Below are 26,994 nucleotides of genomic sequence, written 5' to 3'. Positions count from 1 at the left end.
TAAATATTGAATCATAAATTGTACATCTGAAACTGATATTACACTGAATGTTAACTGAAGTTTAAATAAAAAATTTTTAAAGAAATAAAAAAAAATAAAACGTTATCAGTAGCTTGAAGCCTCATCTTTCCCCCTATTTCAGAAACTATTTATTCCTGTCTTCCTCAACTATTGCAACTTGTAATAACAGATTAAGTTTTGCCTTTTTTGGAACTTTATGTAATTAGAATCCTATAAAGTTGTCTCTGACTTCTTTCACACTAAATAATGTAACATGCATTCATGTTGTGTCACAGAGCATAATTTTTGTTTTTTATTGCACAGAATAATTCATTATACAATTAAAAAATTTAGTTCCACTATAGTCAGCATACAGTGTTATATTAGTTTTGGAGAAATAATACAGTAATTCAAGAATTCTATACATTATTCAGTGCTCATTATAAGTGCACTCTTTTTTTTTTTTTTTAAATGGTAAGTGTATTCTTAATCTCCTTCACCTATTTCAGCCATCACCCCCAGTTACCACTCTTCTGGTAACTATCGCTTTGTTCTCTATAGTTAAGAGTCTGTTTCTTGGTTTGTCTCTTTTTTATTTGCTTGTTTTATTTAATTCCATATATGAATGAAATCATATAGTATTTGTCTTTCTCTGACTGACCTATTTCACTTAGCATTATCCTCTCTAGATGTTCCCATGTTGTTGTAAATGGCATGATTTCATTTGTTTCATAGCTCAGTAGTATCCACTGTATATATAAACCACATCTTTATCCATTCATCTACTGATGGACATGGGCTCCTTCCATAATCTGGTTATTGAAAATACTGCCACTTTAAACACTGGGGTGCATGTATCTTTTCAAAATTGTGTTTTAAAAGTCTCTGGGTAAATGCCCAGTGGTAGAATTATTGGATCACACAGTAGTTCTATTTTTAATTTCTTGAGTTAGCTCCATACTGTTTTCTAGTGGCTGCACCAGTTTGTGTTCCTAAGTAGTGCACAAGGGCTTTTTTTTCTCCACATCCTCACAACACTTGTTTTTTGTGTTTTTGATTTTAGCTATTCTGACAGTTGTACGGTGGTATCTCACTGTGGCTTTGATCTGCATTTCCCTGATGATGAATAATGTTGAGCATCTTTGCATATGTCTGTTGGTCATCTGTGTGTCCTCTTTGGAGAAATGTCTGTTCATGTCTTCTGCTGATTTTTAATTAGACTATTTGGTTTTTCAGTGCTGAACTTCAAAAGTTCCTTATCTATGTTGGGTATTAACCCTGTATCAAATATGCCATTTGCAAATATCTTTTCTCATTCAGAAGGTTGTCTTTTTGTTTTGTTGATTATTTCCTTTGCTGTGCAGAAACTTTTTATTTTGATATGATCTCAACAGTTTATTTTTGCTTTTGTTTTCCCTGCTTCAAGAGACATATCTAGAAAAATACTGTTCTGGCTGATGTCAGAGAAACTGCTGCCTGTACGCTCTTCTAAAATTTTTATGGTTTCAGGTCTCACATTTAGCTCCTTAATCCATTTTGAGTTTATTTTTGTGTATGGTGTAAGAACTGTAGTCCAGTTTCATTTTTTTACGTGGAGTTTTCCCAGCACCATTTGTTGAAAAGACTTTCTCCCGGTGCAAATTCCTGCCTCCTTTGTTGAACATTAATTGACCATATAATTGTGGGTTTATTTCTGGACTCTCTACCCTGTTTCAATGATCTATGTGTCTATTTTTGTACCACTACCATACTGTTTTGATGACTACAGGTTTGTAGAATATCCTGAAATCTAGGATTGTTGATACCTCCAGTTTTTTCTTTTTCAAAATTGCTTTAGCTATTCAGGGTCTTTTGTGGTTCCTTACATATTTCAAGATTATTTTTGCTCTAGTCCTGTGAAAAACTGCATTACACAACTTAATCCACGCTAACTGACAGAAATCTAGATTGCTTATGAATGACAATGCCATGAATATTCTGACATGCATTTATTTCTTAGTGCATCTGTGCATGCATTTCTGTTGGATAGCTAGCTAGAAGCAGAACCAATGTGTCACACAGGTAATGCATATATTCACCTTCAATAATTAACACCAGTTTTCAGCAGCATTAAGAAAAGAAACACATAGGAATAAATCCAATTAAATATGTGTAAAAACTCTGTAGGACACTATAAAACATTACTGAGAAAAATTAAAGATGAACTAAATTAAGAAAAGGACATACCATGGTTAATGGATTAGAAGACTAAATAATATAAAATGACAATTCTTCCCAAAGTGTTCTACAGATTCAATACAATTCCAATCAAAATCCAGCAGAATTTTGTGGAAATTGGCATGCTAATTTTGTGAAATTGGCATGCCAATTACAGAGATATGCAAAGAACAAGAAGGGAGAACTTGTTTTGTTGACTATCAAACTACATAGACTAACAGAATATAAAATCTCAAAACAAATATAAAACATAAAATCTAGAAGCAGATCCATGCATATATGGATAATGATGAAGGTTATCCTGTAGATGAGTGGGGAAAGAACAGTCTTTTCAATAAATTGTGTAGGACCAGTTTGATATCAATAGGGGAGAAAATGAACTGCGACCCTGTAACTTCATACTATATGTGAGAACCAATTCCTGGTAGACTCTAGATCTAAACATCAAGTTTCCAAAAGATAATTCTTATTGTTTTTAAGGACAGATTATCTCTAACATCCCAACAGCCTGTGAGTGAGCATTCAGAGTGCACTATCCCTTCCTAACTTTCTAACAATGTCCAGCCTGTAGTGAGTGGTCAATTTATGTGCTGAATTAATAAACACACATGGATTTAATTGTATGCTCACAGTTTCTGGTATCTAGGGAACTGAGCTACTAAAAGAGGAATGTAGCAAACTATAATTAAACACGTGCATATTTATTTTCACTACAGATTGAAGTACAATGCAAAAAAGCACTTAAATATATCTGATGATTCTGGTAACTCCATTTACAATGCTTCTGGCCTCAAAGTAGATTCTCCTTCCTTAGTTTGGCTACACGTTCAAGTTATGTGATTCATCTGACACTCACTGTATGAGGAACAGCAGCGTTTTCCTTTCTTTCCCCAATTGTTGTTTTCATAGCTGTTCATTTTTGTCTTTCCAGCTTCAGCTTAAATATGTTTCTTTAAAAAAGCCATCCTTGGGGTGCCTGAGTGGCTTAGTCAGTTAAGTGTCCAACTCTTGATTTCAGTTCAGGTCATGATCTCATGGCTCATGGGTTTGAGCCCTATGCCATCAGCACGGAGTATGCTTGAGATATTCTCTCTCTCTCTCTCTCTCTCTCTCTCTCTCTCTCTCTCTCCCTCTCCCTCTCCCTCTCCTTCTCTCTTTACCCCTCCTCAGTGCACTGTCTCCCTTTCAAAAATAAACATTAAAAAAAAAATAAAAAGAAGCCATCCCTGATCTATCTAAGTAGGCATTTTCCCACCACTGCCTATTGTCATCTATCATTTCACTCTATTTTTCATTTACTTCACAGTCCCATTACTGCTTCTAATTATTCGACTTTTTTTTTAAAGCTTATTTTGAAAGAGAGAGAAATAGAGTGTGTGGGGGAGGGGCATAGAGAGGGAGGGAAGAAGGTGGGGGGGGAGAGAGAGCATGGGGGGGTTGAGAGAGTGAGTGTGCGGAGGTGGGGGAGGGGGCGGAGGGAGGAAGGGAGGGAGGGAGGGAGAGAGAGCGAGAGAGAATGAATCCCAAGCAGGCTCCATGCTGTCAGTACAGAGCTTGATATGGGGCTCAATCTCCTCACCCATGAGATCAAGACCTGAGCCGAAACCGAGGGCTGGACACTTAACCGAGTCAGTGTTAAGTGCATATTTTTAATTGGCTACTTCTCCTACTAGGTTATAAGCATCACAAAGTTAGTAACATCAGTTTTGTTCAGTACTATCTAACCAGAAGCCATGCTTGGCATATCATAGGTGCCCAACAAATACTTGTTGAATAAATGAATTTTACATTAAAATTTGAGCAGGTGCCTTATCTCCTTAAGTGCTTTCACAGTAGGGAAAGCATCATAACTCCATATCCTGCACACTAACAAGCACTGTGGTCTGGAACATATTAAGGCATGCATTCCTTAAGTACTTATTTAGTGAATGTAAAAATAAAAACTCTTACCTTGCCAAAGCTGCCTTTTCCAATAACTTTTAAGAAATCAAAGTCTGTTGGTTTAGCACTGAAATAAATGAACAATGACAACAATCAACCTCCTAGAAATTGTAAAGATGTTATCTTTTAAACATTTCTTAGTATCTCACTCTTTAATAAGTAAATGCTGGTCACAAAACACTAACATGATGATTCCAGCTTCCACACTGGCAGTATACCTCTTCTTGAATATAAAATAGGTAATAATGGATAGTAGTAATATCTACTTTCTGATAAGGCATTTTATAACTTTATTTATGCCTTGTTAACCTCTGCTTAAGGAGGACTCTTTGGGAGAAAAGCATTTATCTATATCTATATATTGTTTGAACTCAATGTAGCTTCCCTTTAAACCAGTTGTGTTAACCATAAACCTCACCAATGTTGTTAATGAGGAAACTGAATAATTATATAAATTGGTAATTTATTCCAAGGACTATCTAGTTTGGCAAGTCTTCTGACACATAAGATTTTGCACATATATCACTTATCGTACATTACAGACCTCTCTGCTTATTCTCCTGTTGACAAGGCAGAAAATCCAGGAGTACAAAGATCAAAGGGAAAACTAATTTTGTCCTTTTATTTATATTAACCTCTCAGGTAAAAACAACACTGACTGTAGGTAGACAAAAGCACATGGCAGCAGAAAGCAGAACCTAAGCAGCCAGAAAAGCAGTTTCCTTCAACACTGTCTGAATCCTAAACTGGACTCAGGAGAAGAGAATGACTCCATTTATGGTTTACATTTCTTTTATTATCAAAATAAATGGCCAATTCAAACACAAGAGTAACACCAAGTCTAGGTTAAATAATAACAGGTAAAGATTAGGAAGATAAATACTTAACTAAACTCAGGTGTTTTTCTTCTTCAAGAATCTGCTCTTTGGACTAGTTATTTTGTTCTTTAGTGACATGTTGAGATACTGAAATAATTTTTTTAAACAAATCAAATAGCAAAAAATCACACAGAATTTTCGAACATAGTGAATGGGCTAACTGAGGCCATTCCCAAGGCACCACTGTTAACTGCTGGTGATGAACCCTAACTGAAAGCGAGTCTGTTTCTGTGCTGCCTGAACAACTCCGTGTATGAGGACAGAAAAGCAGCTCAAAACTAAACCTCCCCTCCAGCTACCACTCCATTACTTTGCTTTCCTTTGCAGTAAAACTCTTCAAGTAAGAGGTTTAAATTCATTGTCTCTTCCCACTGTGTTCTCCTCTAGTTCTCTCAAACTCTTTCCAATCACATCAGGGTTTGTGCCCAACGCACCACTGAAACGGCTCACAAAGGTCACCAATGATTCATCAAATCTAGTGGTCAATTCTCAACACTTACCTGCTTTACCAGAAACATAGCAGAGTTAACCACTCCCGACTTGACACACTTCCTTCACCTGCTTTTGTGACATCACATTCTCAGTTTTTCTCCTATTTTCCTTTTTTTTTCCCTCCTTTACCAATTCCTCCCTGGCCTTACTGCAATGCTGATGTCTCCGGGGGCGCAATCCTTGGGCCATTTCTTACCTGTCTTTACTCACTCTCTATGAGGACCAAGAGGGTGAGAGAGAAGCACAGTGTCTTGGGATAAAAGCTAGACTACTTCAGAAGTAATCCAATGAAGCTGAAGAATGATTACAAGCAAGGATAGCAACATTACACTCTTTCTCCAAACCATGGCAGGGATCACTAATCTGTCACGGCACTCCTCAAACTGAGCCACGAAGCGGCCCTGGAATCCTTTGTATTCAGCAGTCTAGGCATTCACTTTTAATGAACTGCTGGAGTTGACACTCAAAATGAAGTCTACATTTGCCATTCCTGGTATTCCTCTAAATGTTTTGCCTGTGCTCAAACAAATAGGGGACCCTGGAATGAACTGGTTAAAGCAAGTTTAATAGGCTTTAATATGCTAATGTCCATCATGACTCCTCTGGAACAAGTTGGCTGACAAACAGGGTTGCACCAATAAACACTGAGCACCGGTGAGAATATGTGTTAGACCTGCCAGGATACTTCTGTCAGAGCCCCTCCAAGTACCTCCCAGGACTTAAGATCCCCTGAGAAATATCTTCTCGTTCTTCATTACACACATACAAATCCCAGAAAAATGACAATGGCAAAACAGAAGAACCAAATTAATAATTTGTGGATTTAAAAAATCCTCAGAAATATGTTACAGAATTTCAAAGCTAGGGCAGTAAAATATGTAAGCATATGATAGTACTATATTCACTCTAACTATGGTTCTTGTATTTTACAGGGTTCTAGTTAAACTGATATAATTATGTATATCTGCACACTCACAAAAAAGGTATTCTTAGAATTCAGTTACAGAATTTTTGAAATAAATTAAACTTACTGAGGATTTCCAGATGGTCCCAGGTTGATGTTTTGTGAGGTAGAGTGAAGCTATTGGGATGGGGGGAAACAGTAACACTCTTATTGGAACTTCAAAGGTTATCAGTCAATAAATGGTTCTGAAATAAAATGTGCATGACTCTATCATAGATATTGGATGTATTGCCACGTTAAAGAAATGCAAAGTCCTAACTCTTAATAAAAGAATAAACTTATTTGGAAACACACAATCAATATAAACACTCATTTTTATGATACATTTCAAGAGCAGTTGTAAGGAAAAAATTAAAGTAGGAATGAAGCTCAAAGTTGTCAAGTGAAGGAAGTAAACTGAAGAAAGCTCCTCGGTTGAGGTGGGTCTAGAAACCACAATTTATGAGGGATCATTTCTACATTTAAAAACTGGTTAAAATGCCTACCTGTTTTTCAAATTTTCAAATAATTGCTCATTAATTTTATGACATGGGATGATAATATGATGATGAAGACTGCAAATGCTGGATTGGAGACAGACTTATTTCTAAAGCAAATACATGCAGATAAGAGTGCTTTTCTTTCTAATTCCACCACTGTGGTCTAATAAAAATTTTAGATAGACTTTTCTCTTTACAATAATTAACATGGTAATTTAAGCCCTAGTATTAATTTAGAAGCAAATCTTTACTTACCTACTATGCCATAAAGCAATTTAACAAAATTAAGATTCTAGTTCATTAATAATTAGCTGGAAATATAACCCCAAATCCCAGAAGATTAATCTAATGATCTTGTTAGGGTGATCACTTTTTATAAAGCCAAGTGTAAGTAAATTCACATAAATTCTCTTTGAAATTCTTTATAAACTGTAGATAACCTAATTACATAAAACCCTATTACATAATTATATTTCATATAAGCTCTGGATACAAATAAGCCTTAAAAACTTTTCCCTTTAAGCTCATCTAAAACAAAAAAATTTATCTATGCTATTTCTTATTTAGAGATATAGATCATATATATTTCCACTTAAATTCATTTGAAACTTAGAGAAAATATCCACAATGCAAACTACTTTTAAAAATAAAGGCAAAGGGGTTCCTGGGTGGCTCAGTCAGTTAAGTATCCAACTTTTGATTTCAGCTCAGGTCATGATCTCACAGTTGTGAGACAGAGGCCTTATCAGGCTCTGCATTGACAACGAGATGGAGCCTGCTTGGGATTCTGTCTCTTCCTCTCTCTGATCTTCCCCCACTTATGCATTTTGCCCTTTCTATCCCAAAATAAATTAAAAAATAAAAAATAAAAATAAAGGGCACAAGTTCCTAAGCATAATAATACATTTCTTACAAAATACCAATATTGACACCAGTCTCCTAATTACAAATTTATTTCCTACTTATATCTTTACATGAAAAATTTTCATGTAATACATTTTCAGTCCCCAGAAATAGAGAACCATAAAATCTAGCACAAGACCAAAAAAAAAAAAAAAAAAAAAAAAGCATTAAAAAGTCTGGTTCATAAAATGAGATCCTGTTATGTCATAATTTTAACAGGGAGACAGGGAGTAATCTTTTCTGTTTATATAGTATAGTGTTCCCGAGAATCTGATAACATAATCCAAACTAAATTACAATTTTAGTACACTGGATCCAGTGCAGAAAACTGGATCACTTTTCCATTCAATTAACTTTCTTTATATAGACGAGGGAAGAAGATTCAGTAAGCATGTGTCAAACAGAGACAACTTGTACCCCGAATTACACCAATACATAAAAAGATTTCACTACATAGCAATGATTTTCCTAACAGCGCACATTTCCAAAATAATAATGAAAATTATTGGGAAACATAATTGATTTTTTTCCTACTACTGTTAATACCTTCTTAAAAAGTTTTATTTACTTATTTTGAGCAAAGACATTCACATGTGCATGAGGGAAGGACAGAGAAAGAGGAAGAAAGAGAATCCCAAGCAGGCTCTGCACTATCACCATAGAGCCTGATACAGTACTTGATCTCATGAACCCGTGAGATGATGACCTGAGCCAAAATCAAGAGACGGTTTCTCAACTACCTACCCTATGATTTCTCAATGCCCTACCTACTATTTTTAAGGATTAAATTTAATCACCAAACTGAAGGTGTGATATAATTTATTAATAGCATAATTATCAATAATTAATTAATGATAATTAAATAAAACATGTTAATCAATTAATAATTAATGATAATTAAACAAAAGCATGTTTCTTGGCTTCTATTTTTCTCTAAATAAGCAGAAAGGCCCTGATGCCCTCAAAGACATTTTCTGGCTATTAATTTAGTTATCCACTTAGAAGTCCTTAATAAATATAGCTCCAGCTCTAAGACCAAGTACAGCTTCTTCCCTTTTCTGGAGAGACCCTTTATTTCTGTATTTTAAAACTGCAAGAGATCCTTGTCCAATTTCAGATTTTATGGATGAAAAAAGAGAAAGGAAATAGAATTCAGATCTAAGGTCAAAAGTGGCAGAGAAAAGGAATCAGAACTCAGGAAACTCTCTTCATTTGGTTCTTTCTTCAAAGCCAGCTGTCTCCTGTAGCAAGGCAAGGTGTTTTTCAAACAACCTAAACCCTGATACTCTCAACATGAATAGCAAGCAAAACATGGAAAATCAGGATTATATACATTTTCTTTAAAATGTTTTTAATATCTCATCTTTTTGCATTAAAAATACACACATAGTTAGAAAATACGGAAAACACCAGGAAGATGCTTAAAAAAAAAATCTATTACCTTATTAACAGATGCTCTTGCAAATATTATAGTAATTTCATAGTCTTTGCATAACTTTGAAAAACTGACTGGAACCGTACTGTGAGAATATGTGTATAAAATATTATATCCTCAATTCAGGTAACAGTATGTCAAAACTTAAAATATTATCTTAAAAATTTTTTAAATGTACAATATATGTACAATCACTATCTGATAGGTCTATATTTACACTGATTATAATTTTTCATATTAAAGTGAGTATCTTTTTTTCTGTGTGAAGAATTATTTCATTTGCACCAACTCCTAAATGACCTGAATATTTTCATGTTTGATACACATTGCCAAACAGCTTTCCAAAAGAGTTACATAAAATCATAGCAGTGCCAGGAAAGCCCAGGCAGGGGTACCTACTGTGCCTTACCCTCAGTCTTGATATTTTTACATTTTTGTTATTTATATTTTTGTTACTTTGGTAGAGAGGGGAAAAAAATCTCTATTTTACAAATTTCACTTGCTGTTGGCATTGAGATTGAACATTTCCCACATATTTGTTTATGAACAGTGTTTCTTCATGTCCTTTTGCTTTTTATCTACAGGGTCTTAAATATCATTCTTTCCAAAAATCCATTTACATATTTTTACATAAATGTTTTTTTCCCAGTCTGTTGTTTCTCTTTTGACAAGTTGCAGATATAAAATTACATATTCTTTGATGCTGTCCTGGCATCATGTCACAATGGAAAACATGTCACAAATGGAAAACATAAACAAGTTCTCTTAACTTGAAAACTCTCCTGGTTTTCAAGAGAAGGTAACAGAGAAGGGGAATTACTACTTCATAGTAGTCACAAAAAATGAATATGACTATTTTCCAAATGAAGATTTTAGCTATGGGACAATACTGTTCCGATTCATATTATCTTTTAAATCACAAAAACAGAACCATGAAAAGATAAGACGTTATAAATACAAAGAATGTACCTTAAGGCAACATCTCGGACTTTCATGTATATATTTAGCAAATATATATGTAGTTTTCATTACTTTTAATTATAAAGGTATTACCATATTTATTTAAGAGTTTTCATTGTAATTTCAATTGCTAAATAATAATTCTCTGGGTTAAATTACTGTAATTTGCCTTTCCCATGTAACTTCCTAAAATAAATGTTGAAAGCATTGTTATAATAGGCCAGAGCTTATTATATTTATTTACTGGTTATCACAACTGATTAAAAAAAATAAGAATATTCTATTCTTTATTTGGAACACATACTGATTATGTGCATGCACCTAAAGGAATAAAACTTAGTTGATGCCAACTGGCACATGGATATTGATTGTTCTGCATATAAAAACCTGGCAATGCAGAGGAAGAAGTATTAAATTAACATTCTGATTGAAAAGGCCTTTCCTATTGATCAAAATTCAAAATAATAGTTTAAATATGTTAATGATGATGAAGATATATAATGATCAAAAATTAAGATGTAAAGTGAAGAGAACAGCAATAAAATTGTATATGCTATATAATTAAAATTAGGTAACTAAAAAATTCCTACACATTAAGAGAAAACCAATAAATGTTAAAAAATTACTATCTGGTTAATGATAAGAAAGTAATATTTCTTACTATTTTTTTTAATGTTTTTATTTATTTTTGATACAGAGAGAGACAGAGCATGAGAGGGGGAGGGGCAGAGAGAGGAGACACAGAACCAGAAGCAGGGTCCAGGCTCTGAGCTAGCTGTCAGCACAGAGCCTGACGCGGGGCTCGAACCCACGAATGTGAGATCTGACCTGAGCCGAAGTCGGAGGCTTAGCCGACGAGCCACCCAGGCGCCCCAATTTCTTACTATTTTTAAAACTTCCTACTAGCTAAACTTTCTACTACCCTTTTTAGTGAATACTAGCATGTATTACTTTTTATCTATAAAAAGTACTCATTTTATATATTTTATAAGAAATAATAGTAAAGGTGTACACATTTGCATTTATGTATTCTACAGAGTAGAAAATTTACAACTGATGAAATTATGTCATTTTAAGTAAATGTTGCCAAGTTGCCAATCATTTCACCTTTGGGAAATGGTATTTTTTCTGTTAAAAAATGCAATCCCTCTTACTACCTTCTGAGTACTTCTTTCATCTTCATCTTCGGATGGATCTGACTGATGTTTTGGGCTGTCCATTTGAAGGAATGCTCTGACATCTGGACTAAAAACAAAAGTTAATTTTATTATAACTTTATTATAACTTTAAAAGCATCACTATAGCCTTTCTCCTCTTTAAAGTATAAAAGTAATACCATTTACAGTATGAAGGCCAATACAATCCATATAAAAGCAACAAGTTGCTTAATTTTTAAAATAGGGAATCCCACAAATGATCAAAGATTAAAAAACAACAGGCAGTTCATAAAGAAAAATCCCAAATGGTAAGGAAGTTGTCTAGCTTAACTAATAATCAAAGAAATTCAAAGTCAAACAGTAAGGGGATACCACTTTATGTCCATTAATGGGCAATCATTAGAAAGACAGATATTATCAGAACTTGGTAGGAATACATGGAAGGGACAACCTCATGCATTACTAGTAAGAAAGTAAAATGAGGAAACTATTCTAAAAAGGAATTAGGCAATACTTGGTTAAACTGCGTATGCATTTTTCCTGGGCCCAGAATTTCCAGTTGTAGGAATAAACCACAAAAAAAACACGAAAAAAAAACCCCAAAAAACAACTATGTACAGGTTCAGTAAAAAACATGTAACTAGGATACTCATAGTAACTCTCTCTATAGTAGTAAATCAGAAGAATAAGCATCCATCAATAGAGAAACTAGTAAGCTATGGTAACCTCCCACAAAGAATTCCACTCAAAAGTCTGAAACAAGAAACTATAATATAGCACAGTATCATTTTTGTATATATTAAATATTCACAGACATGAAGCAACACCCAATAAACAAATATCCAAAGACATATAACAAACATATTCAAGTAGGTATCAACAGTAGGTATGAAGATCAAACATATTCAAGTAGGTATCAACAGTAGGTATGAAGATCAAACATGAAGAGAAAAAAATGGACTAAAATAAAAGGCTTTGGGGCGCCTGGGTGGCTCAGTTGGTTAAGCCTCCGACTTCGGCTTCGTGGGTTTGAGCCCTGTGTCAGGCTCTGTGCTGACAGCTAGCTCAGAACCTGGAGCCTGCTTCTGGTTCTGTGTCTCCTTCTCTCTCTGCCCCTCCCCCTCTCATGCTCTGTCTCTCTCTGTATCAAAAATAAATAAAACATTAAAAAATAAAATAAAATAAAATAAAATAAAAGGCCTTACTAAGAAACTCAGAAAGATGAAAAATAATTTTTAAAAAGGGGAGGAGCTGGTGAGAATGTAAACTAGTGTAGCCACTATGGATAACAGTTTGGCAGTTCCTAGAAAAGCTAAATATAGAATTTCCATATGACTAAGCAATTCCATTCCTAGGAAGTACCCCAGAGAAATAAAAACACATTCACATAAAAACTCACAAATGTTCATAAGCAGCATTATTCACAATAGCCAGAAAGCAGAAACAACCCAATTATATACCAGCTGATGGACAAAATGTAGCATATGCATACAAAAGAATAAAGTACTGACATATGATATTGTATGGATGAACCTCAAAAACATTATGCTAGAAAAACAAAAGATAAAAAAGGTCACATATTATAGGACCTCATTTTATAACATGTCTAGAACAGGCAAATTCACAGTGACAGAAAAGCAGAGTTGCCAAAGGTTGGGCGACTGGTGAAATTCAACAGTACAGCTGACCCTTGAATAACATGGGGCTTAGGGGCCCTGACGCCCCATGCAGTTGCAAATCCATGTGTAACTTTTGACTCCCCCAAAACTTAACTACTAACAGCCGTCTGTGGACCTGAAGTCCTGGAGTGATGTTAAGGTTAGATTAGACTTAAGACAACAGAACAGGATAGTGGTGATGGTTGTAGAGCACTGTGACTATATTAAACACCACTAAATTGTATACTTTAGAAACAGTTAAAAAAGGGTGAATTATATTTATGTGAATTTTATCTCAATAAAATTACAAAAATTTTTTAATGTTTGTTTTTGAAAGGGAGAGCAAGCGAGCATGTGAGTGGGCGAGGGGCGGAGAGAGAGAGAAACAGAACGTGAAGCAGGCTCCAGGTTCTGAGCTGTCAGGACAGAGCCCGATGCAGGGTTTGAACTCACAAACTGCAAGATCATGACCTGAGCCAAAGTCAGATGCTTAACCAACTGAGCCACCCAGGCACCTCTCAATAAAAAAAATTTTAAAGGTAAGGGTAAGGATCTTCAATCTTTTCACACAGAAGCAACTATCACTAATATCTTGGTGGTATTTTATTTCACTCTTTTTTTCTGCACCACTAAAACCATCTTCCATTTAAAATATTTTTAATATTTTTCACATAAAAATTATATCATAAACATTTCCCCATGTTATTAAAAAGTTTTTGTAAAGAGTCACTTTTGATGGATGTAAACAGTCACTTTTGATGAATTCTGTTGTACAGTGAGAATGCACCAAATGTTATTCAATGATTCTTTTGTTTTAAGATATATAGACGGCTTCCAACTTTTTACTATAGAATTTTCACTGTTCATAAGTAAAGTTGTGATTGATAATCTTTGTGCATAACATTAGAACTCCATTTATGATTTTTAAAAATAATTTGGTCTGAATTATAAACCATTTTCAAGTTTTAAATACAGTTGTTTAGCTGATTTCAAGAAATGTTACACTAATTTATTCTCTCCCAGCAGTATATGAACATCCTGAAGATGCTCTCCAGCTCTGATTAGCATTAGATATTTCAATTTATATTACTATCTCTAATAATTTAATAAGTAAAAAATAGGAATTTAAAGAAAAGGTATTCAACTTTATTAGTTATTAGTGAAATACAAATAAAGCAACAGTAAGATACTACAACCCACTCAAGGAATGGCTAAAATTGAAGAGACTAACAATACCAAGTGTTGGTGAGGTGAGCAATGTGATCTTATAAATGGATAGTGGAAGCATTATTTAGTACAATCACTTTGGAAAACATTTTTAACATTATCCCCTAAGGGTAAGCATATACATAGCATACAACCCAGAAGTTCGACTCCAAGTACATCAGAAATGTCTGCACATTTTAATGGCAACATTATTTATAATAAAATAAAAACTCAAATGTGCATCTGTGCAGAAAATGGATAAAATGGAATATATTCATACAATGGGATATTATACAGCAGTGGAAATCAACAAATTACAGCTATACGCAACAACATGAATGACTCTCTATCTGAAAAGGGGCCAAATAGAGGGATGCCCAGATAGCTCACTCAGCTGAGCATCCAACTTTGGCTCAGATTATGATCTCTCAGTTGATGGGTTCGAGCCCCACATCAGGGTTGGAGCTTGCTTCTGTGCTGGCAACTCTGAGCCTGGAGCCTGCTTCGGATTCTGTGTCTCCCTTGCTCTCTGCCCCTCTCCCATTTATGTATTTTTTTCTCTCTCTCTCTCTCAAAAATAAAATTGAAAATAAGCCAAATAAAGAACACATTTTGTATGATTCCATTTATTATAAAGTACACAAATGGTAACCTTTTCTGCTAAAGCTCAGAAGAACAGTTATCTTTGGGAAGGAGCAAAGGAATAGAGATTGAGAGGAGGCAGGTGAGGGGTTTTGGGTGTGCTGGTAATGTTCTACATTTTTGGCCTGGGGGCTGGCAACTCAGATGCATTCACTTTCTCATGGTTCATTAAGCTAGATAATCATGATTTGTGTTCTTTTCTGTATGTGTTATCCTGCAATAAAGCTAAAATAAGGTATTTTTACTTCAACTTGCATTTCTTAAATAGGTATAGAAATGTTGCTTCTCTGGAAATCAGCCACTTGCATCTCCTCTTTTACAAATCATTAAGGGGCTTTGTCCATTTCTTTTGGTGTCTTAAGTGTGTACTGTCTGCACAAGCTCTTTTTATATAAAATAGATTTATGTACTCTTCTTTATTATGGGAAGCTTTTTCTATATTTTTGGTTTTTAACTTCACTTGGGATTTCTGAGGTTCAAAAGTTTTTATTAAGTCAAATTTGTCATTGTTTTACTTTACATATATCATGCACCACCAGTATGTTCAGAAACCCCTTTTTATTCAGAGATCAGAGAACTATCAACCTACCTTTTTCCAGTTTTTAAATAATTTTTAAAAATAAATTTTAATAAAGTTGTTTTAACAGAAGCGAGTAAAAGTATTTTTCTTTTATTTTTCTAAAGATTCTGTTTTTAAATTAATCTCTACACCCAATGTGGGGCTTGAACTCATAAACCCAAGATCAAGAATCACCTGCTCCACTGACTGAGCCAGCCAGGCACCTCATCAAGTAGAAGTATTTTTTTTTAATTTTTTTAATGTTTACTTATTTTTGAGAGAAAAAGAGAGACAGAGCACAGTTTGGGGAGGGGCAGAGAGAGGAGACACAGAATCCAAAGCAGGCTCCAGGCTCAGAGCTGCCAGCACAGAGCCCAATGTGGGGCTCGAACTACAAACCGTGAGATCATGAGCTGAGGAGAAGTCAGACACTTAACTGACTGAGCCACCCAGGCGCCTCTCAAGTAGAAGCATTTTTAAAGTGCATTTCCCTAACTGGGAGTAAGAGGCACACAGTAGGTGTTCAAAATACACTTGATGACTGGCTTCTCTTGTTCTCTTAAATCTGTACTATTTTATAGTTTGATGTTTAAATGAAAATTAGCAAAGCCCTGTTAATATCAAGATGAGATCCAGAAAATACAAAATGTCATTTTTTATTAAAAAGAAAATGTTAGTTAAAAATTAAGTTTGAAAAAACTCTTGGCTACTTGTTTTTGAAGTATTGGAAATGTCCTCAACCTTGAATAAAATGGTGGTAGTTACAGGCCGTATATGTATGTATAAATCCACTGGGTTGTATACTTAAAATTATATATTTTATAGTATGCATATTTTAACTGTATAACAAAATCAATGTAATCAAATTGCTTTAGTTGAATTTTAATGCCAAATATAACATTTTTGTAATATTACTTCCAGATCCAGGATGAACATTTAGAACTTGAGGGGGCAACTGGGTGCCTCAGTTGGTTAAGTGCCCAACTTCAGCTCAGGTCATGATCTCACGATTCGGGAGTTCGAGCCCTGTGTCAGGCTCTGTGCCCACAACTCAGAGCCTGGAGGCTGCTTCCAATTCTGTGTCTCCCTCTCTCTCTGCCCCTTCCCCACTCTGTCTCTCTCCCTCAAAAATAAACAAACATTAAAAAAAATTTTTTTAAAGAATTTAAATCATAGAAGTTCTGAGTAAGAAAAATAATATCCATCATCACCATTTATTCTGTACTTATTTCATGTGAGACTCAAAGACAATAAATTTAACCTCTTAATGTATGAATTTTATTTCAAACAAGTCACTAATATGCCAATTTGAAGTAATCTCAAGTGCATACAGCAAAAATTAAAGATTAGAAGGATAGATCTAAGTTGAAGACACAGAATTTGTCCTGGGGTAAAAGCATAATGTTAAAAAAATAATTATACAGAGAGCCAAATCACAAAAGGCTCTTTGCTGACAAAAAGACCAGACGTACAAACCCTGAGCTCAAGGACCCTCCCTAAGTTTGTGTCTGTTACCTGCTGGAGGCTCCAAATGGAAAGGCACCTGCTCCTCAAGGCACGGCCTAATCCCAGAGCCACCACGTGCTCCACCTGTCCCTGACCTGGTCCCACCTGTGAGAATTGAGGGACAATCCAAAGCACTGAGCAGGAGAAGCTGGTCAAAGGAGGTCCAGTTTTAGTATTTTGCTAATTTAGTAAATTAAGTTAGAAAAAGAGGTCAGAGGACTTGCTCAGAATGGTAGAAGCCCTCAAAAATTACACTGTGAAGAACTACACATGGTAGTCACTGGTTTTAGAACAACTGCTAACTAAACAGTCCTTCAGGCTGTGATTCTGAAAAGACTATTAAAGTGTGTCATGTTTGTATCACTGTACATTAGGCAACCTTCATGTCTACACAGATAGGTGAGCTATGGATAAGCTCCCCAGATATTTTACTTGATCTCCTTTACTTCTTCTTAGAACATAATACTTTATATATACAAAACAATGTGACATATATATAAATTAAAAATAATAAATATAATGAATACCCATGAATTACCAAACTCAAAAATGAAAACACATCTCAAACCATGGATCTACCTATATGTTCCTAGGTATTTCTGATATGACCCACCCTTCTGACTTCATCAGGAGTTGGTGGCCTACAGAAGGAAGCTTAAACTCATTACAGGAGATATACATAGGGCCAGGAAAGCACCTTTGTGGTTAAGTGGCTACCTGGAATGCTGTGCTGAGAAGGCCTGGAGGCCTGGCCTGGGCCAGAACAGTGCCCCAGGTGGAACAAGAAATGGTCGTATGTGTGCATGACCCTTGCCGACTCCTTCAGCCTCATCTCCTTTCTGAAAACCTACTGTGTTCTAGTCACCATGATACATAAACACAAAAGTATCCTGAACACATCAGGCTTTTTGTAGATTCTGCCCCCTTTGCCTGGATGCTCTCCTTACCTTTTCCTGAACAACTGCATATCCTTCAAATTCCAGGAAGCCTTGCTTGACCTCCTCCCAAGAAAAGCTGACCACATTTTTGTGTTACCCTCTAGCATCTCTATCATAAAACTTTCCTACCTTAATTGCTGGTTTATATGTCTGTTTCTCCCACTAGACTAGTCTGCGCCTCTGGAAAGTTATCCTTATATACAAATGCATACGTCAAGTACTTAATAAATGCTTTTTAAAAAAGGTTTTATCTGGGCACCTGGGTGGCTCAGTCGGTTAAGCATCTGACTTCAGCTCAGATCATGATCTTGCAGCCTGTGAGTTCAAGCTCTGCATCAGGCTCTGAACTGTCACCACAGCTGTCAGCCTGCTTCAGATTCTGTATCTCCTTCTCTCTCTGTTCTACCCCTACCCGTACTCTGTTTCTCTCTCAAAAACTGAATAAATGTGAAAAGAAAATTAAAAAACAGGTTTTATCTAAACTCCAGTTAGTCAACATTACAGTGTAATATTTGTTTCAGATGTATAGTATAGTGATTTAACAAATGCCTTTTCAATGGATGAATAAATATAATTAGAAAAAAGCCTTAACTATGTACTATGCAAATTTTTTTCAAGTTTAATCTACAAAACTAATACAAGTACAAAAAGAAGAAACAAAATAACCAGGGCCTTGAGTTGATGGGAGGAAAAGGAGATTAAGAAAACCAGTGGAAAATGGCTTGACGATTTTACAAACACATACAACACAGTAACATCCCACAGAACATATAAAATCCAGATCAGGAGCTTATTCAATATTCTTAGGTTTGGTTTCAGCACCTCTTCAAAACAATAAAAATTACTTACTGGTTGTAAAGTTCTGGATACCTAACTAAGTTCTGAATGAATTCATTCAGTCCTGCTCTTCTTTGTTTAATAAAATCTGTTAAAAGAGATAAACTATTAGGATTATTTATGACAGAGTATGTAATTATTATCAATACAGTTATATAAAAATAGATAAGCACAAGATAGTGAATTTTGATCAAGAAGCTATTTCTTAATTCATGTTTCTTGATATACAAGAATACTTAAATTTATATATATTTAAACCTACAAATACAATGATTATAAAAACCAAGAAGAAAACATATCTCCCAAAAGAAAATTCTCCAAAGAAATGCCTATTTTTGATTCTAAATAGACTCATTACAAAACTTGGAGAGGTGGGGGCGCCTGGGTGTCCCAGTCAGTTAAGTGTCCCACGTGGGCCCAGGTCATAATCTCAGTTTGTGAGTTCAAGCCCCACTGAGGGAACTGAGATTTCAAAAGCTGCTATGAGAGCAGAGAAGGTGCTCCCAACCCCAGCTAGAGACTAGCATTTAAGAAAAATTTTGTAAGGCACCGGTATCTACATCAAGTTTTATAAAGAACTAGGTGGGGATGACGTCTAGGCCTCAGAACTCAAAGATTAGAATAATGGGGCACTGTCTTTTTATCTTGTACAAACCTGTTTCTCTTAAATTAGTAAAAGTTACAATTGAGAAATTAAAATGGTTTAACTTTTTTTTTTGAGAGAGAGACAGAGAGACAGAGACAGAGAGTGAGCGAGCAAGCAGGGGAGGGGCATAAAGACAGGGAGAGAACCCCAAGCAGGCTCTGTGCTATCAGCATGGAGCCCAATGCGGGGCTCAATGACACAAACTGTGGGATCATGACCTGAACCGAAATCAAGAGTTGGATGCTTAACTGGGCCACCTAGGCATCCCAAAGCGGTTTCTATGTAAGCCAATTCAGTGTCATGCCTTTAAAAAAATTCATCTTTAGGGGCGCCTGGGTGGCTCAGTTGGTTAAGCATCAGACTTCAGCTCAGGTCATGATCTCACATTCTGTGGGTTCAAGCCCCGCCTCAGGCTCTGTGCTGAAAGCTCAGAGCCTGGAGCCTGCTTCCAATTCTGTGTCTCCATCTTTCTCTGTCCCTCTCCCACTCACTCTATCTCTCTGTCTCTCTCTCAAAATAAAATAAAGCCATAAAAAATTTTTTTTTAATTTATCTTTAGCCCTTAACACAAGTATAAGGAGAGGTACTTAAGTGATGTTTTTGTAAATAAATAAAATACTAAGCAAACAATTATATATTCTAACGTTCATAGTTTCTAAAATTCATATGCCCTATTTCTTGATCCACACTGTTATCGTGTACTTTTTCTTAATAATTTTTAATAATTATGATAAACTTGGTTTTTTTTAAACTTCCAAAAAAAAAAAACCCACCCCAGTTTATATACTGACCTTAGAATCCTACTGGCAAAAGGCTTGATATGAAACCATTTAAAATATACAGAGAATAGCTATCTCTCTGCACTCTACAGAAAGATCCTTAAATTAAAAATAAAATTTTAACTTTGAAAAGTATAGGCAGAAATAACCCTTAAAACCACCTTCAATATGTAAAACTTATTTTACAGAGGTTGGCAACCACCAGAATGAAGAAGTGAAAAAAAGAAGATGGAGACATGCTTTTAAGCTACAAATATAAGAACTCAAGAGAGATGTATGGAAAAGCTCTGCACAATGGCTGTCAAGCATGAAGGAAGTTAACAGGGTGAATTCTTTCCTCATGCTCTCACTATCCCATCTTTGGCCAGTGAACGCCCCATCAAGTGAGCTCCTGCGTCCTTTTGATAAAAACCTTAGTAATCTTGTATGGCTTCGTTGCTTTCAGGTCCTACGACCATACTGTATACTTCTTGCCCCAGATCTGGAATCACTGTTTTCCCATTGAACTCTGATTGCTTTAAGGGGGAAATGGTATTTGGAGATTACAATCTGGACGCTTGGAATGTTCACTGCTACTTGTTACTGTTTCAGGCATTTCCCTGGTTGAGAGCTAAGAAACATGTGCTGTTTTAGAAAAAAAAAATCATGGGGTGCCTGGGTTGTTCAGTTGGTTAAGCATCCAACTTTGGCTCACCTCGTGATCTCATGGTTTGTGAGTTCAAGCCCTGCACCAGGCTCTGTGCTGACAGCTCTGAGCCTGGAGCCTCCTTTTGATTCTGTGTCTCCCTCTCTCTCTGCCCTTCCCCCGCTGGCACTCTGTCTCTCTCTCAAATAAACATTAAAAAAAAATGAAAAAAAATCATGATTTCGTACTATAGTTCCAAATTAAGTAAAAAATTATGATTTTTATTTAAAATTTATTTTTCTATCTTTCCTCTTTTGCTATAAACTTTGGTTCCCATGAGAGTAACATAATTATAAAATGACTCCATATTATAACAATAAGACTGTGGGATGCAGAGTAAAAATTTTTGTATACCTTTTTTTGTTCTTAGCATACATCCCAGGAGGAATATAAAAGGTAAAAATTCTATATTTTGAAGTCATTTAAGGTCATTATTCTCCATGTGTTTACACTATCAATCAAAATAGAGTTAGGTGTTTTCCTTCAGTTTAATTGTTAGAGATCACTTTATTATTGTATTTTGTTTTTAAGTATGTTTAAAATATGCACATGATTCCAAAGTCAAAGCTATAAACAAGACTTATTCAGGAACATCTAACTTCTATCCCATTTGCCTCCCACTGGTCTCTTCCTACTCCTTAAAGTCACTAGTTTTTAATTTTCAGTTTACTCTTCCATTATTTTCTTTTGAATCCCCACACCCTTTCCAACACAAAAAAGATACACTGTACACAACTGTACTTTGTTTTTACCACTAAAAAATGTATTTTTGAGATCACTCTACTGTAATGCACAAAGGGCTTGCTCATTCTTTTTTAAAGCCACATCATTTCCAAAGTTATTTCAGCTGTTTCCAGTTTTTGCTATTAATAATGCCACAATAAAGTCTTATATGCACACCATTTCATATGCAGTTTATCTTTGGAACAGATTCCTAAAAATGTGATTTCTTGGTCACAGTGAAATGCATATATGGTTTTGCTAAATACTACCCAATTTCCTTCTATATGGATTGTACCACTTACCATTCCTACCAGCAAAATAGGCCTGTTTCCCCAAAGCCTAATTAAATGAGCATCTTGTCACTCTGTGGTTGTTTGAGTATGGCTTAGATTTGATCTCTCCTATCAAGAGCTTTCTGGATCTCTGTGACATATCGTCTATTACACTGTTGCCAAGTCATATACAATATGCTCTGAATCGGTTTCAAATTATTCTTCAATAAAAATCTATTTTTTAGTATCAAATTAATCCACCAAAACATAAATACAACAGAGCATTCTATCTGGGATTTCGCTGGTCTTTATCTCTGTCTTCTTCCCACGATAAAATGAAATGATTCTATAATGAAGATTCAACTAAGGGCTCTCTAGAACTCCAGTCCGAGTTCAAGTCTCCATTCAGTAACACATATGTTCTATTCCTCAGTTCAATTCCTCGGATGTCCTTCTGCCATTTCAAATTAATTAATTCTCTATTCACCCAGTTCTGACACCTCAATTATCTCTCATATCTCTGTATCTCCTTTACCTAAGCAATCACCAAGATTACAGATTTTTCCTTAAAAGAATTCCTGCAGATGAGCTCATTTGTTAGTCCATTTCCACCCTAGTTTTGGTTGTGATTATTTAATGTGAGGACTACTAGAATATCCCCTTCCCCAGTTTCCCAGTCTCCACGTGTCTTTCTCTCTGCTGTGCCTACTGTATGTTACAAAGTTTCACATTGTTTCCTAGTCACTTCACTCAAATAACTCTAAGACCCACATGTTCCCCAAGATGATAGTACTCAAGGGATCTATTTTACTGCTGCACCAACAAAGCAGCCTCATTTTTATTTATTCGACACATGACATTTTCTGTGGAAGACTTCCTGGGACGTAAGTGTTCTGCAGCTAAAAGCAAAATCAGTACAAAGGCACGGGCCTACAGAATCAATTCTACAGAAAGTACTATCTGTCTTTATTGTGGTGACTCAATATTCTCTTGCTTTATTTTCCCTTTTTATTTGCTTCTATTCATTAATCAATTCATGTACTTAAGTGATATTTACTAAAAACCTAAGATCTACCAGGCACTATAAGTCAATAAAAAAGACAAAGTACCAATGTTCATAAAATCTACAGCTAGACAAGACAGAATGGCAAGGACAATAAAGTGTGCTAAATTCTCCCAAGAGAAAAAAAAATTCCACATATAACAGGGAAAGTGAGAGCCCTCTCCAATCCTGAGGTTCATAAAGTATAAAATAACTAAGAGCCTCCGGCTGAGAGGGCTCCAGGGGATAATCCAGCAGCCACAGGGAAAACACTGTTTAATTAAAGCAAGAGTATTAAAAAAATATGAAAAGATGGAAGATAAGAGGAGTGTGTTAATCATGGACAGAATCCCACAGGGCACAGTGAATAGGTTTGAGAGGGCAAGAAATGATATAAGGCTAAGTTGCAGAGAGGACGCACAGTTAGGATAAGTGCTATGAGAGCTTGTATCTTGCGTAGGGACGCAGGGAAGCACATATGTAAGGAATCAAAAGTGTCATGGGTCACAAGGTTTAAGCAAATTAGTTACAGAAGAAAGACAGATGAGGATGGACTGCACCCTAGCTCAGGATTCACCTGTGGCACAGATGGCTTTGCTCATCTACATAAGGAGATTATCTGGTGGATAAGGAACCTTCTGTTTCTCTGTATTCGTAGACTTCTATGACCTGGATTGATATTATGGATTCTAACGAAAAAAGTTCCAGGCTTGAGGCTTCAGACATATAGCTCCAGACTCTGAGATTTATGTTGTCATTAGGCTCCCTAAGACTAAATAATAGGATATTATCTTAGTATCCCACTCAGAGGCCTGCAGGGCGCTGTGTACATGGTATATATTTAATCGATGTTTCCAGATGTAACAAAGAATGCCCTTCATGGTTAGAAAAAGTACCCAATGACCAATAAATTTACCTGTAGACTGGCTGAATTAACTTCTAAATGTGATACTTAATTGCTGTGACTCTGGGAAAATTAAAATTAATCTAAATATGCCTCAGTTTCCTTATTTATAGAATAGTGATGACGAGAAGAATATCTGCCTCAAAGGTTTTTGTGACAACTGAATCATTTAAAACACGTTAAGTGTTTAAAACAATGCCTGGTACACAGAAAGCAGCTTTCTGAAGTATTACTTTCATAGAACATGAAATCAATTAGCTTTGTGAAATCTTGTACTACTATAGAGCACAATGAACAAATTAACTACTTCTTCAAACTTCAGCCATCACTTACAGCAGGTGGAAAAAGTTACTGCTTACCTGGGTCAAAGTTATCACCAAATATTCTCTTGGCAGGAATCTTCAGGGCCATAGCAGGAAATTGTTTCTTTAACTAGAATTAAAAAAACAACAACATTATATGAAATTAATTCTCTAAGCCTTCTAGTTATACATTTACCAAAACAAATTACAATCTGATTTTCAAGAAATTCCATCAATTAGACATACTTTTAAGTATATCATGATCAAATAGACAATATTAAATTATACCAATAAAATACCTTAATCTGGCTAATCATCCTATTTTGTCAGAGAACATTTAGTATCTTTGTGACCCTGGATAAGTGACTTAACACGTCTGTGCTTCAGTTTTCTTGTCTGTAAAATGGAGATGATTTTAGCACTTACCTTACAGATCTGTTGAGAGCCTTATAGGAAATCATTTATATTAAGCGCTTAAATAAGAACCTGGAGTATAAGCCTTGAATACATGTTACTCACCATTTACTGCCTCAAGAGAAGTTGTGACCTTTATGTTCTTTCTATATGAACAGTGTGACAACTGTTTTCTAAGAAAGCTGATGAATGTTGATTTCAATATCCTCTGCCCTAGTCTTCTCATTATTAATATTTTAATACATTTGTTTATCAGATTTGCTTATCCCCAAAGAACAACTTGGCCCTGGAGACATTAAATGTCAGGCAAGTCATAAAAATGGATTAACACTCATTTTTATTATAAGTCTGATGTCAAAAAAAACCACACACACACATAAAGTATGTATCTAACTACCACCTGTCAGGAAGTACAAAGAATAGAAGAATGTATTAATCACTCTACACCATGAGTATGCTGTCAGCACAATCCAGACTGGAAAATCTGTAGACAATTGACCCTGCTCTTTCAACAAAACGTTGTAAAGGAAAGAAAAGAGAGATGGGTGGGAAAACTTAGTGACCAAAGACAACCAGTCCATATAAGCAATGACTAAATATTTGATACTAAGATTTCAGATGTGATAATAGTACTCTGTATTTTTTAAAGAACTTTTATCTTTTTGGAGATGTATACTAAAATATTTACAGAAATGATACGAAGTCTGAAATTTGCTTCACAATCACCGGGAACTGGCTAGGGACAGAGATGAAACCAGACTGGCCATGTATCTGTAACTGCTGCAGCTGGACGGCTCACTATATTATCTTCTGTGTTTGTACTATTCTCTCCACTTCCAATGTGTTCAACAATTTCTACAACAAAAGTTTTAAATGCAAACTACACTCATAAAAATACATATATATATATATGAACAAAATGTTTACAGATTGGATATTTTACTTTTTGTTTCTTCTTTTACTCCAAAAGAAGCACAGGGAAAGAATCTGTGTTTTCAAACTTAAGGAAATCCAGGCCAGGTTTAACTTCACTTCTCTGGTTTCAAAGACCACTACTGGTACCTCTGTCCTGTTTTTGCCTTGCCTGTCCCCACAGCAGGCAGAATTAGAGGAGTTACAGAAAAAGAGACAGGCAGACAGAGAAAATGGGAAAATAAGAAAAAAGAAGAATAGGAAGGGAAATACAAGAAAAATGAGGGGGGAGGATAAAAACTCAACTATATATTAAGGAAAAATTTCTGCAAAAAAGCTTAAGATGGGGTGTATGATGGAAAAAGAGAATGAAATGATCATGGTGGGGGAGCGTGCCCCCAAACAAACTGTCCTACTTTATCTTTATACTTAAAGATACTCAAATATTAACACTCTACCTAATTAATCTCTAGCTAACATCCTAACATGAGGTTGGCTTTTCACTCATGCAGATCACACTGCTGAGGTGTTGGGTGACATCTGACATTCCTCCTTCTTATAAACAGTTCTACAGAAGGGAACACATTTAGAATGTAATTCTGGCCCATATAATCTTTCAATCAAAATACAGAAAGAAGTCTCAGATTTTCAGTTATTAGGAAGTAGTTCACTGAACGAAATTTGATCTTATTTCACTAAGAAGTTTATATAAATGATCTGTGTGTGTATGTTATCATCATAACAGCTATGGTCAAATCTATACAATTTCAAAAAATGCTGATCATGTATGTAGCAGTATCCAAGAATTTCAACTAGAGCTGGCAATTCAACTCCAACATAAACTTTTTTTTTAATCACTCAACATTACAGAAGAAATCTTCACTGAAACTCTTTTTGGGTATTATTTTGTCTCAAAAGTAAAAAATGCTGTCTCAGTATCCTTTGATTAAGCACTAAAAAATATATAAAAGTTTAGTTACATAAGTATTATAGAAAATTTAAAGAACAAAAATACATAGTAAAAATACCGCAGTTACCTCTAAGTAGCAACATATTTTAGGTGATTAAAAAAATTTTTTTTAATGTTTATTTATTTTTTGAGAGGGAGAAAGAGAGACAGAATGTGAGTGGAGGAGGAGCAGTGAGTGAGGGATACACAGAATCCAGAGCAGGCTCTAGGCTCTGAGCTGTCAGCACAGAGTCCGATGTGGGGCTCAAACTCGTGAACCATGAGATCATGACCTTAGCCAAAGTCAGGCCCTTAACTGACAGAGCCACCCAGGTACCCCTTAAGTGATTTTCAAAAAAATTTTTAATGTTTTTATTTATTACTGAGACAGAGAGAAACAGAGCATGAGTAGGGGAAAGGCACAGAGAGAGGGAGACACAGAATTTGAAGCAGGTTCCAGGCTCTGAGCTGTCAGCACAGAGCTCGATGCGGGGCTCGAACCCACAAACCGTGAGATCATGACCTGAGCCAAAGTCGGATGCTCAACTACCTAAGCCATCCAGGTGCCCCTATTCCTTAAGTGATTTTTAAGTT

General features: G+C 35.5%; 1 protein-coding gene across 10 annotated transcripts in view; it reads right to left on the bottom strand.

The window, feature by feature from the left end:
* Window positions 1-26,994, bottom strand: part of LOC115278992 (serine/threonine-protein kinase Sgk3) — a 134,611-nt gene that overhangs the window by 22,920 nt on the left and 84,697 nt on the right. For all 10 annotated transcript variants that reach the window (XM_029923484.1, XM_029923494.1, XM_029923493.1 and 7 more), the window contains 5 exons: window positions 24,183-24,255; window positions 18,785-18,860; window positions 11,427-11,514; window positions 6,560-6,609; window positions 4,168-4,225 (listed from right to left, as the gene is read on the bottom strand). In XM_029923484.1, coding sequence (XP_029779344.1) covers window positions 4,168-4,225; window positions 6,560-6,609; window positions 11,427-11,514; window positions 18,785-18,860; window positions 24,183-24,255 — 345 coding nt within the window. The remainder of the gene's footprint in view (window positions 1-4,167; window positions 4,226-6,559; window positions 6,610-11,426; window positions 11,515-18,784; window positions 18,861-24,182; window positions 24,256-26,994) is intronic.

Source organism: Suricata suricatta, chromosome 15 (assembly GCF_006229205.1).
Source record: "Suricata suricatta isolate VVHF042 chromosome 15, meerkat_22Aug2017_6uvM2_HiC, whole genome shotgun sequence".
Taxonomy (NCBI): domain Eukaryota; kingdom Metazoa; phylum Chordata; class Mammalia; order Carnivora; family Herpestidae; genus Suricata; species Suricata suricatta.
Note: the sequence above shows the minus strand (reverse complement) of the source record. Positions and strands in the feature narration are given on the sequence as shown.